General features: G+C 39.9%; 1 protein-coding gene across 2 annotated transcripts in view; it reads right to left on the reverse strand.

The window, feature by feature from the left end:
* The window catches only part of LOC140455550 (lysosome membrane protein 2-like), a 69,001-nt gene that overhangs the window by 1,738 nt on the left and 52,961 nt on the right, over nucleotides 1-14,302 (reverse strand). For both annotated transcript variants that reach the window (XM_072550578.1, XM_072550501.1), the window contains 2 exons: nucleotides 9,473-9,524; nucleotides 6,298-6,456 (listed from right to left, as the gene is read on the reverse strand). In XM_072550578.1, coding sequence (XP_072406679.1) covers nucleotides 6,298-6,456; nucleotides 9,473-9,524 — 211 coding nt within the window. The remainder of the gene's footprint in view (nucleotides 1-6,297; nucleotides 6,457-9,472; nucleotides 9,525-14,302) is intronic.

Here is a 14,302-nt window from a genome sequence, read left to right on the forward strand (position 1 = left end):
CATGAATTAAAGATAAATCACAGTAATTTACATCTTCAACACAACTCACCTCCTAGTTCAGTTCCTTCCCAGGTGATCTCTCCTCCTACCATCACATATGACCACTTTGCCATCCTAGGTTGCCTCTCTAATCTTAAGACTTGAATCATAAGGTCATACCTAATTTCTTCCTTGTATTTCGTACCATTCACACCCCCTTTCTGCATCTCTTCCTGAATAAACTCTTCAGCAAGTTATTGGCCAATACACTTTAAAACTCCTGTCTGACTTGTGTTACGCATTCCGCTGTCATTTTAAATCTGTCAATTTGCTCTATCACTCCCTTACCGTCACATTTGAAGTACAGAAATTTATAAAATCATGAGGGCATGGATAGGGTAAATAGACATGGTCTTTTCCCTTGGGTGGGGGAGTCCAGAACTAGAGGGCATAGGTTTAAGGCAAAAGGGGGAAAAAAATTTTAAAAATGACCTAAGGCACAATCTTTTCAGAGGATGGTACACATCTGGAATGAACTGCCAGAAGTGGTGGAGGCTGATACAATTACAACATTTAAAAGGCATCTGGATGGGTATATGAATAGGAAGGGTTGAGGGGGATATGGGCCAAATGCTGACAAAAGGGACTAGATTTAATATAATTAGGCAGCATGGACGAGTTGGACCAAAGGCTCTGTTTCCATGCTGTGCATCTGTATAACTCTCCAGTAAAACACTTATTTTCTCCCATTCTGTTTGATCCTCTGATATGTCTTATCTTTACTTGTCAGGTTTAAGGCATGCAATGGATTTTCCCCATCTCTAACCAGATCTGGCTGGAATCCATCAAACAAAATCAGATGATAAACTGGATCTGCCAATATGACTGGAAAAATAAATATAACTGTTTCTTTTCTCCAGCACAAATTGCAAACTTTCCCAACTACAATGAACTCAGATTTCTGTCACCAAAATTCAGCCTGTTCATTTAGCCTGCACCCACACCACTCCCTCACCTCCATCCAAGGCCCCAAAGGATCATTCCAAATTCAGAGATGTATTTGCACACCCTCTAACCTCATTTACTGCATCCATTGCTCTCCTCTATGTCAGAGAGGTAGAGTGCAAACTCATGGAACGGTTCAGGGAACATCTCTGGTCCATAGGCACCAACCAACCCCACCTTTTGGTGGCCAACCATTCCAACTCCACCTCCCACTCCTCCGATGACATGTCCATTCTGGGCCTCCGCCACCTACACACTAGAGAAAGAACACCTCATCTTCTGCCTCAGGATCCTAAAATCACACTACCAAAACATTGAATTCACCAGCTTACAAGTCTCCGGACTCCATCCCAGATCAAACCTCAGTACCGCCCTATCTATCCATGTTCTTTTCCACCGACCTATCACAATCACTTCTACCTGCATCCACCTATCGCCATCCCAGCTAGCTTTCCCCCAGCCCCACCTCCCTTTCCCATCCCATCCTGAAGAAGGTCCCACCTGAAACGGATTCTCCTTTTCCTCGGATGCTACCTGAATTGCTGTGCTTTTTCTAGTGCCACACTATCAACTCCCTTTATCTATCCCACCAGGTCAATTTTCACTAGCCTTGCTCCTGCTTAGGCACTGAACCCATTTTCTCAGTCTGGACGTTCAGGAGAACCTTGGTGGATTTCACAAGGGAAGTTAATCATTGACGGGATGTTCATCTGATATCTGACCAATATTTTAACGAAGTAGCAAAGAACTCTTGTTGCAATTTTAGATTAATAGTTAACCATTAGCTTAGAGGTAACCATTATCTTAATCCTCAATTGATGAGCAAGAAACATTCCTCAAAGACCTTGAAAATAATGGGAATATATAAAATGCTTCCAGTGCATGAGAAACATTATGCACTGTATAAGTTAAATTCTTTGCTTCCTTACAATGTAATCTCAAGATTGTTTATTTTCCTCCCTGTTGGATTGTACCCAAAATATATACAGTCATGCTGATGATAGTTTCTTTTGCAACAATGTTACCTCTACTCATTTGCATCTCAGTCACAGATGTACAGCACGGATATAGACCCTTCAGTCCAACTCGTCCATGCTGACCAGATATCCCAACCCAATCTAGTCCAACCTGCCAGCACCCGGCCCCTATCCCTCCAAATGCTTCCTATTCATGTGCCCATTCAGATGCCTTTTAAATATTGCAGCTGTACTAGTCTACACCACTTTCTCTGGTAGCTCATTTCATACACATACACCCTCTGCGTGAAAAAGTTGACCCTTAGGTCTCTTTTACATCTTGCCCCTTTCATTCTAAACCTATGCCCTCTAGTTCTGGACTCCCTCACCCCTTGTCTATTTATCCTATCCATGCCCTTCATGATCTTATAAACTTCTATAAAGGTCACCCCTCAGCCTCCGACGCTCCAGGGAAAATAGCCCCAGCCTATTCAACCTCTCCTTAGAGCTCAAATCCTCCAACCCAGGCAACATCCTTGTAATTATTTTCTGAACCATTTCAAGTTTCACAACATCTTTCCAATAGGAAGGAGACGAGAACTGCACGTAATATTCCAACAGTGGCCTAACTGACATCCTGTACAGCCGCAACATGACCTCCCGACTCCTGTACTCAATACTCTGACCTATAAAGGAAAGCATACCAAATGCCTTCTTCACTATCCTACCTACCTGGCGACGCCACTTTAAAGGAACTATGAACCTGCACTCCAAGGTCTCTTTGTTTATCAACATTCCCCAGGATCTTACCATTAAGTGTATAAGTCCTGCTGAGATTTGCTTTCCCAAAATGCAGCACTTCGCATTTATTTAAAGCAAACTCCATCATCCACTTCTCAGCCCATTGGCCTATCTGATCAAGATCCCATTGTAATCTGAGGTAATCCTCTTCGCTGTGCATTACACCTCCAATTTTGGTGTAATCTGCAAATTTACTAACTATACCGCTTATGCTCACATCTAAATCATTTATATAAATGATGAAAAGTAGTGGACCCAGCACCGATCCTTGTGGCACTCCACTGGTCACAGGCCTCCAATCTGAAAAACAACCTTCCACCACCACCCTCTGTCTTCTACCTTTGAGCCAGTCCTGTATCCAAATGGCTAGTTCTCCCTGTATTTCGTGACATCTAACCTTGCTAATCAGTCTCCCATTGGGAACCCTGTCAAACGCCTTACCGAAGTCCATATAGATCACGTCCACTGCTCTGCCGTCATCAATCCTCTATGTTACTTCTTCAAAAACTCAATCAAGTTTGTGAGACATGATTTCCCACGCACAAAGCCATGTTGACGATCCCTAATCAGTCCTTGTCTTTCCAAATACACGTACACCCTGTTCCTCAGGATTCCCTCCACCAACTTGCCCACCACCGACATCAGGCTCACTGGCTGATAGTTCCCTGGATTGTCCTTACTGCCCTTCTTAAACAGTGGCACCACGTTAACCAACCTCCAGTCTTCCAGCACCTCACCTATGACTATCGATGATACAAATATCTCAGTAAGAGGCCCAGCTAGCTTCCCACAGAGTTCTAGGGTACACCTGATCAGGTTCTGGGGATTTATCCACTTTTCTGTGTTTCAAGACATCCAGCACTTCCTCCTCTGTAATATGGTCATTTTTCAAGATGTCATCATCTATTTCCCTACATTTTATATCTTCCATGTTCTTTTCCACAGGAAACACTGATGCAAAATACTCGTTCTCTTAAGTAACAAAGCAGCAGCCACAAGCTCTGGGAACGAGCTGCTTTGTTGGTCTGGTGTTCAAAGTTCCCTTTAATCCTACTCTTTCTATTGCCTTCCTGTTTCCACAGGCAGTGATTAATGTTGGGGTCCAGTTCCATAACTGCCTTAGACACAGTGCCTGAATGGCCTGGCCGTGTTAAGTGGAATCAGAGAAATAACAAAAATCAAATCAGGAACTTCTGGTTCATCATGCAGTCCATTCACAGCGGAGTGCCACACTGGGCAACGCATTCACACTACTAGATGTCATTTGCAACAGTGTTTGGTTCCATTGAACAAAATAGCATACTGACAATCTAGCTCATCCATCATGTTGGGGCCTGTGTCTAAATGCTACAGATTTATGGCTTTAATTACACCTTCAGACAATGCATCAACATGTGCATTCAAAACTGAATGGAGCCATTTCAGTTAGGAGTAGGTTTAACAAATTATTGAGATGAATTTTTACAGTAACAGTAAGTCATGAACACCACACTGACATTTCAGTCTCATTAAATTCCCACCGATATCACCACCTTTTTCTCAGATCACTAGTCCAACCATCTGCATTGTCCTCACGTCCAGTATTGAAAAACAGATATAGGGAATAAAATCAGAGTTAGGCAGAACAATCCACTGTTTCTGTTCCTTCTGCATCTGATCCCTTTGCTAATGAAAACTGGTGCTTTGTCACCTCATAATAGCCAACTGGTCAAGGCAATTTTTGAATCTTCCTCAATAACTTCCTAATACTCAAATTTTTGACAATTTTGTTCCATTCAACATGCTAATTTTGATTAGCAAAATCAAAATTGTTCATTCAAGGTATCTGGGAATCACTGGAACAGCCAGCGTGTATTACCCATTCTGAAATTTGGTTCATTTTAACTCCTGGCCCTTATCCTAATTTTACCTTCGGTCAATTGAGCCTGTGGATCATACAAAGTTGCACAATGCAGATTCTTAAAAAGTACTGGTGCTCAAATGGCAGAAGAACTTCAAAATTTTTTTGTTTACACTCTTTCAAAAGAAATGCAAAAAAAATTCATTAAACTTCAAGTCCATGGAAGAAGCTACTTGTTTTGTAAATTAAAAACTGCAAACATTAAATAGAAATTCAATAAGTTTGCATTCTGGAATGATTGGCTAAATCTCCTGTGAAAGTTAAATGTTATCCTATATTTAGCAAGATACGTTATAGATTGGCTAAAAGGACAAACTGTTCAAGTCACAGGAAAATGACAAATACAATAGCTTTCAATAACAGTTAAATCAAAAATTTTAAAAAGATGTAATCAATAAGATAGCTCTGTCACCAAACTTCTGCACAAATCCTCCTCCATCACCATGACATTCTGCACACTAAAAATAGCCTGACTTGTGTGTGTTTTTTTTTAAAAACAAGCTGCCACACTGTTCTGAGGTTTATGACTAGGACAAAGATAAAGTAAAGTCAAATATGTGGGGATAAGAAGCAACACTCAAAATACATTATTCTCAAATTCTTGAGCTGCTATGGCAGATTTTAAAATGTGCACACTGAAAATTGGCTCATATCTATGATTAGTAGGCCTGTAGCATCACCAGTAACAATGCCTGAAATCTATAAACAATCAGACAATGATTATTAAATTGGGTCTATTAAGAAATCTGGTGTCTTAATACTGTTGTGCCTAGGTGAAATCCTTTTTTTTGTATTCCTATTACACCATCACATACAGAGCTTTCACTTGGAGAGGGATGTTTGATAATGTCACAGGCAAGTTGACTGAGTCACAAATTCCCTATTTCTCAATGGCTAATGTTGAGAAATTCACTACTGGGATGAGGAAAAGAACATGCCCTTCATCAAAATGCCATCCAAGTTCTGACACCTCAAATTGATATGAGCAGCACAGCTTTTTTCCTCCAACTTTAAGGAATAGTGTAATGCAATCAGTCTTTGCTCTGAAAGAGCGCTTTATCAGGCAAGATGAGAATACAAAACTATAATCTTTCCACACAAAAACTGGTGTCAACATAACGGTGCCACAATTAATGCAGATGCAGACATATTGAAAATAGGCATTTGTCTATTTTCTTACATCTGAACAGGTTTTGAACTTTTTATTTTAAATCAGCCACTGAATGGATGGAGGAGGTGTTTGATTGGTTTATTGAATTTTCAGTTAAATGTGCACAAGTTGTGTTTGTTGGGGTTACAATGAAATACTATGTGCAACAAATATTATGTCATCCATCAGTGGAAATTTAGGCCAGGGCAATCAGCTACTGCACTATGAAACTGTGCAAGTACTCACTGATGTTACAGGACCTGCGGTTTTGGCTCACTGATTCAATAGTTACAAAAGGTGACAATTTGTACAGTGCAGATGCCACCGGATCTGACATTAGCAAATAGCACAAGCCAGCAGACTGAAGCAGAAACTCAACTAAAATTAAGAGAAATAATTCAAATCAAGGTAATAAAGACCCTATGTACCAAAGATTCATTTTGAATAGAATGCAACCAAGGAATAGCAAAATCAGAGCACTTTTCATTTACATCATGAACACGTACCTCATTAACCTCATTGCGACTAGTGCACACAAGTATAATGAAGATCAAACCAAAGAGAATCCCCAGACCCATTATCATAAATGGAATTACAGTTATTACTTCAGACTGCAGGAGCATTGCGTTCAACTTAGCAGCTGATACATTGTCAATCAAAACACTCTGGAAAAAAAAGAGAAAATAATACAAAGCAAAAAAAGTGAAACAGAAGCAAACAGGAAATAATATAATGAACAATGTAATCGCAATACAAATATTATCATTCTGAAAAGATCAAAATCACTACAATTCACTGCTACGAACTCAGAATGTTGATTAGCAGGAAACATTAATAATAGAAAAAAAAACAGGGCAAGTTAGAAGAGGGAAGTCACAAGACAGATAAACTTGATGGATAAACTCTTCAGAATGGACAGGAAGGGACAACATTGCGAATGTACATGTGCTACCAGTCCTGCAGCTTTGGGGGCTTCACCCTCCAGATCCAGTTTACATAGCAATGTCTGCAGGGATCAAAATGTGCCCCAACAACAGTCTGTAAGCACAGTCTGGGGTGTTTGGAACACAGGTGGGATAAGAGTTAGCAAATGGCCATTTAAAAATAAGCTTAGCAGAAAAGGTGAATCAGTGTGAAATTAATCCTGACAGTCTGCACCATCTAGGCCTAACCTCAATCAATTTCTCCCCAAAACTTAAATGGGTTGGTAACCCGCAGCTTAAAAAGTGCTGTTTCTATGGCATTGCCTTGCTTTGTCACTGGAGAAAAAAGTATTCTATATTGCCCGTACTTTCAGTGTATAAACCACATCAATTCTTGATGAACAGACTCAATACTCAACATGGCAGTTAGACTGTTATCTTGTCCTCAGAATGGGAGCAGTCAAGATTAAATGATGCATGTTGCAATTTTGAACGCCCTTCCACTTCACTCAATGAAATAATAAATGTGGCCTGGGTCAGAAGTGATTGCAGAAGTGTGAAAGGAAAATCCATTGGAAAACAATTTATTGAGTTAGAAATGTTAGTAGTTTCAAAAAGGCACTTGGTTCGGACCAAGGTAAACAGGTATAGTTTCCTTTGTTAAAGGGAAATCATATTTGACCAATCTATTTGAAGGAGTATGTGCTGTAGATAAAGCAGAACTGAATGAGACACTGTACTTCGAATTCCAAAAGGTAAAATGAAAAATTGCATCAAATGCGTTTTGTATGTTCACAAAGGTTACTGAGGCAAATAAAAGCTCATAGTATAGGAGTTAACATTTTGGCATGGATAGACGATTGGTTGGCTGAAAGGAAATAATTAGTAGACATGAATTGGCCTTTTTCTGGTTGCCAAGGTGTTACAAGTGGTATGCCACAAGCTTCAACTGTTTATATTTTATGCAGATGACTTGGATGAAAGGACAGAAGGCTGCCAAATTTCCTGATGATAAAGATAGGTAGGAAAGTAAAAGGTCTTAAGGAGGCTACAATAATAGAGACAGATGAAGGAAGCGGGTAAAGATGTGGCAAAAAGAGAAAATGTGGCAAATAGAGAAAATGGGAAATTGTTACTTTTGGTAGGTCGGATGAAATCATCTAAATGTTGGGAAACTGCAGAGCTCAGGAGATGCAGAGGGAATTGGTTGCTCTTGTGGAATTCATGCACAAGATTAATATGCAGAAATGACAAGTAACAAGGAAAAAATGACCACAATAGAATTTAATACAAAAATAGGAAGGGTATGCATGAATTTTACAGGGCTCAAGGAAGGATGGTGTGAATTTACAGTCAGAAATGGTTTACTTGACTAATACATCAAATCTGGAGGGGAGGGGGGGAGGAGCAGGAGAAAGAGGTGAAGTGAGGCAGGATAGTTGTGAGAAGAGGAAAAGATTGGAGAGGATATGTTTGTATGTTCTACGTTCTGAAGAGTAAATGGTGTCATGAATCACGCAAGGTCCTGTGTGATCTTGTCCAGGTAGATGTGGAGCAGCTGTTTATCACTATATTAGTGTTACTCTTTAATACAGATTTTCTCTCCTCAAGAGGGTTAAGTGCTTTTGCAACTCTCTCCACATAATAACAATAGAAACAGAGACTTTGAACATCTTACAGTCCTCAAAGATCTTTAAGGCAGAGGGAGACAGATTCTTGTTAAGCAAGGGTGTGAGTGGTCATCAAGGAAAGGCAGGAATGTAGGTTGGAGGTTACAATCAGATCAGTCGTTATCTTATTAAATGGCATTCCTGATGAAGGGCTTTTGCCCGAAATGTCGATTTTACTGCTCCTCGGATGCTGCCTGAACTGCTGTGCTTTTCCAGCACCACTAATCCAGAATCTGGTTTCCAGCATCTGCAATCATTGTTTTTAACCTTATAAAATGGACCCGAAAGGTCTGCAGGTTCACAGCTCCTTGAAAGTGGAGCCACAGGTAGATAGGACAGTGAAGGTGGCGTTTGGTATGCTTTCCTTTATTGGTCAGAGTATTGAGTACAGGGGTTGGGAGGTCATGTTGTGGCTGTACAGGTCATTGGTAAGGCCACTGTTGGAATATTGCGTGCAATTCTGGTCTCCTTCCTATCGGAAAGATGTTGTGAAACTTGAAAGGGTTCAGAAAAGATTTACAAAGGTGTTGCCAGAGTTGGAGGATTTGAGCTATAAGGAGAGGCTGAACAGGCTGGGGCTGTTTTCCCTGGGGTGTTGGAGGCTGACAGGTGACCTTATAGAGGTTTACAAAATTATGAGGGACATGGATAGGATAAATAGACAAAGTCTATTACTTGGGGTGGGGGAGTCCAGAACTAGAGGGCATAGGTTTAGGGTGAGAGGGGAAAGATATAAAAGAGACCCAAGGGGCAACTTTTTCACGCAGAGGGTGGTACGTGTATGGAATGAGCTGCCAGAGGAAGTGGTGCAAGCTGATACAATTGCAACATTTAAAAGGCATTTGGATGGGTATATGAATAGAAAGGGTTTGGAGGGATATGGGCTGGGTGCTGGCAGGTGGGACTAGATTGGGTTGGGATCTCTGGTCGGCACGGACGGGTTGGACCGCAGGATCTGTTTCCATGCTGTACATCTCTATGACTTTATGACCTGCTCTTTGTAAGAAATATATTAGTGCCGTTCACATACTGGCAATGATATTTATATCAACCTGAACATTGAGTTTTAATTTGAGCATTAGTCTTACCTCGTTGAGGTACATCACAGGAAATACAAGTGTTTTGACTTTACCAGTCTCACTGCAAAAGTAAAGTAGAAATTTTTAGCAATAAACTAGCAGATATTCCTCTCAATTTCTGTTCTCTCAAGCTTTACAAAGTTAACTTTCTCTTACTCCTCTCCATTGAGGACAAATGACTGAGCATAGTGTTAATGCACAGTTTAGCAGATTTTGCGGAACAGAAGTGGTTGGATGGGACATACTGAGAAAGTAAGGAGAATGGGGAGAATTGCTCAACTGCCAGTCCTCAACTAGTGCTGCCCTATCAGAGTAGGCTGGATAGTGATGAGAAGGAATCCATGCTTGCATTCCACCTTGCCTTTTGTCCAAGACAAAGGCATTGGAGACCATTGAAGCATCCATCATTCTGAATGATAGCTAATGCATTTCAAGGATGACCTCAGGCTATAACATAGATCACTATATTAATACATGTACTGAACAGAGTCAGCTTCAGCAGTAATGCCAAAACAAGGTACATTTAAAACAAAGCTTCATCATAGAAAAAACTACCCCTGCTTCTAAGTGCAAGTATTTGAAATGGTACAAATCCATCAATGTGCAGTCTTTTTTTTAAAAACATCTTACACACTTGTACTCTTGTATACGCCAATGGACCCAGAACAGCACCTACATCCTCACTTTAAGCTTAACGATAGTTACAATCTTTGTCGGGACCAGCTCTCTCAGGGTCTCTTCTCTCTACTTTCCCAGGGTGAATCTTCCAGTGCCCTTTTAAAAGCTGCCTCCTTCACTCAATCTTCTGATCATAATTGAATGGATGTCTCATTGGCAGGGGCCCTCTGGTGATTCTGTGCAATTTAACCATTGCTTGGCAGTTAACCTGAAGCACCCGGTTGTGGATTTTCATTTTCTAAAAGTATTAGTCTGACAGCCTCTGGGCTGTGCGAGTATGCAACAGCCTTTACCTGTGTGCCTTGATGTTAAAGCATGGGCCACAATATCCATACATCATTGAATGCTGGAAAGATTTAGTGCAGCTTTGACAGTGCAGACTTAAGAGCCCCTTCTGTACAACTGTGTTTGACCTGGACTTCTACTCTTCTGGTAATCAGGTGACATGGATTTCTCCCTATGCAGACTTTGTATAAAAGTCACATGCTTCTCTTCACTATTACATCTTGAATTCAGTTTAAAGCACAAATCACAGGGTACAAGCTGTGCTACTGAGAATATTTCCATGCGAGAGATAAACATAACTCCTCTATAATGTCCTGTTGTCATTACAATTTGCCAATTCTTCAGGCATAATTCAATTGAGACACGTTACAGTTTCATATTACCACCACACTACATATCTTTTCGATAACAAAAAAATGTTGAGAGATCTTAGAACCTATATCTACTATATAAAGAGAATATAATGACAATGAATAGTTAAATAATAAAAGACCAAATTGCCATGATCCACCATAAAATACTTTTTTGGAAATGAAATAATTTAGAATCATGTAAAGTATCATACTGATTTAATCTTAACATTAATTTGTGAACGATAACCAATGTAGTAGTATATTGTTCATGTGGTCGGGCACTGAAATACAATCTTCCTCTGTTGCTAAGTAGTGTGATTCTTGCCTTTTTTAAAATGATTGAATGGGAATATACACCACTTTTCAACAATTTGCCTGCCTGTGAGATCACAGCGCACTATAAACATTGCCTTGGATCACAGACAAAAAACAACCATGCACATGACATTTTCTTTTAAAAATTATATTCTTGGGAAATCAATTAACTTCTTTGCATTATGCAGAGAGGCAAGGTTTATACTAGTGCTCCCAAACTTGCACCTCAGATGAAAGGTGAGAAATTTGGATCTCAACTCTGGCTTGCTTAGGCAGCTTTATCTGGATTACTAGTCAACTTGTGCCATTTATCATCCTTCTTCAGTTTATAAATTAATAAAGCAAAACAAATTTATATTTTCAAATAGAAGTCTTCACAAACATAAATGGAGAACTGGCTATAAATACCAACATAAACGGAATCCAGGACACAAAAAGGTGTATAATGTGTACTGAAATACTTAAGAGTTATAACTGAGAGAAAAGTATTGAGAAAATAAAATGGGAAAGGTAAAGAGTAATGTGGTAAGCAAAAGTGAAGTAATGAAAATGTCATTTTTAGCAGCGAGATGTTAAAACACAAACTACTCTTGCAGTTTTAGTAACTTATTAAAATTGGCACCTTCACTGTACACAAGCTGAAAACATAAAAATCAACTGGTCCAAAGAGACTAAAATTTTATTGACTCACTGCAGGTGAAGGGGTTTGATCAGTTGCTCTGATCGCTGGACTTAAAGATTAAATTCAAAATGTCTGCACATCTGCCATGCAATTTACACTGTGATGCAACTGAAATTTCTTGTGCATTAGTTAAAAATTAAATGCAATACAAGGCTGAAGTAAAAATGCTAACTGTACAAAAGCAGACTACTTTAATTGCTTGCACAATTACAATGCTCGGTCACATTAGTCAGATTATTCAGCTGGATGAAATTGTCTTTTTGTAGATCAGTTTCTGAAAAACTGCTCAAATAAAATTAGAAAAAAACACTCAAAAGGGTAATAGATGTTTTAAGACACTGATGCAAGGAATAACCCATTTCCATGATTCCTTTTGGCAATATCTGCTAACTAGACTGCACTTTATAACTTATTTCAGTTGCATCAACTAACGGTCATTGCACTGGACTGTAAAATTGATTACAGGTCATTGTACAAAATGACTTACATAAGTACATAACTATTATATAATTGATAATTCATCAGTACCATAAAAATAAACCTTCAGTAATAGAAAACTACTTAAAACATGATCAGATAAAAAATTGACATCAACTAAGAAAAGAGATATCAAAAGAAATGACCACGACCTTGGTTAGGACTGGCAGTTTTTAAATTAGGGTCTTTAAAAGAAGGAGAAAGAGAGAGAGAGAGAGAGAGAGAGAGAGAGAGAGAGAGATTTGAGTGTTATGGTCAAGAATTCCAAAGGAGAGTGTCCAGAGAACTCCTGCCACTGCTACCAGCCAGTCACAAACATGCCAAATGCCTCACTGAGAGAGAGCTTCAATTATTGCACTCAAATCTGGAGTAGGACTTAAACTCATAGTCTTCTGACTTGGAGACCAGAGAAATAATTGATACTCCAGAAGGGTGCACAGGTTTTCAACATAGAACAAGAGAAGGAAGACTGCATCATCTAAAAAGGCAGGAATATGGCAAAGTGCTTCCATCATTCTGATTGAATATGTCACTAATACCTGAACACTGACTCATCAAGAATGTGCGAATAATGATGGTGCCTCTCCGAGTTCTCACTTTAAGCCAAGTCTCACATAGATTTCCATCTAGGTTCATTTGCCAAGTTCTGAGGTGATGGGGAATTGGGCTATGAACCTGGGAGCCCTTAGACAAGGATCCTCTCACAGGCAACAGATCCATAAAGGTCATTGTCTGAATGACTGAATATCATCTGAATACTGTATCCTCTTTTCTGAACTCTCAGATAACTAATGTTCCAGGGTACAACTGATGAAATGCATCCTTAATGACTGTAAAGAGCTCACAACTAATATCTTCAATGATGAAAATTTGTCCATCAAGCAGCATCATGGTTAGCGTCCAAAAGCCTTAAATGGTGAGGCACAAAGGGGAAGAAAAGAAAGCAAATCTTTTACACTGGTTCTCAGATCTTGGCTCACCCAGCTCCAAAAGCCCAAAGATCGGTGGGTCTTTGGTTAAAAATCACACCACTCCTTGAAGAGCATCTACACAGACCCAACTGCCACCCCTATCCATGTAACCCCACATTTCCCGTGGTCAATCCACCTAACCTGCACACGTGGAAGAAGCCCATGAAGACACAGGGAGAATACGCAAATGCCACACACAGTTGCCTGAGGGTGGAATTGAGCCCAGCTCCCTGGCATGGTGAGGCAGCAGTGCTAACTACTCAGCTACCATGCTGCCCCATGCACTTGTCAACATACACAAATATAAATAGAATGCTCAACACTAATGCTTGATTAAATAGACAGGAAAATAATGTACTGACCATATGGAATTAAACTTATATGCATGAAAATGAGAGTACACTTAGAACAAAATAATGTAGCAGTGGCCATCATTAAAAGAGTGGAAGGATACATCTGCAGTGTTATTAAAAATTATTGACTAACATCTTCAGATTTATGATCTGCATTTCACTTGCCAAGTCAGCCATGAATAAACAGATTTCCCCCAAATGGATGGAAACCTAAAAAGCATTGACTTATTAAAAGACGCACATGTACAAATCACAACAATTATAGCAGCACTCCCAAATGTTCCCAAATGGGAACTGTGGGAGAAGCCTCCACTTATTCATTCATGGGATGTGGGCGTTGCCAGCTCAGCCAGCATTCATTGCCCACCCCGCAGCTAACCATGAACTACATTACTATGGGTCAGGAGCCACGCACAGACCAGACCAGGTAAGGACAGTACAGTGGACTTCAAATCATGCAAGAACAGAACTGGGCGGGGTAGACTTGAAGCAAGATTGGTCGTAGAATCCCAAATTCATTAATACGCACATCAATGGTAAAGGGTGGTAAGAGGAGGAATAGCACCAATTAGAGATTATAAATGGAAGCAGGACACCTCCACGTGCAACACCCTCCACATGTTAAACAAGTAATTTTCTGCTGTCGGCTGCATAGGACAGGGGAGGAAACTCATCACTAGAAAGGTTTAAAATTGGGAAAGGAGGTATTGGATAAACTATTTGAA

The sequence above is a fragment of the Chiloscyllium punctatum genome, chromosome 1 (genome assembly GCF_047496795.1).
Source record: "Chiloscyllium punctatum isolate Juve2018m chromosome 1, sChiPun1.3, whole genome shotgun sequence".
In the NCBI taxonomy this organism is placed as follows: Eukaryota; Metazoa; Chordata; class Chondrichthyes; order Orectolobiformes; family Hemiscylliidae; genus Chiloscyllium; species Chiloscyllium punctatum.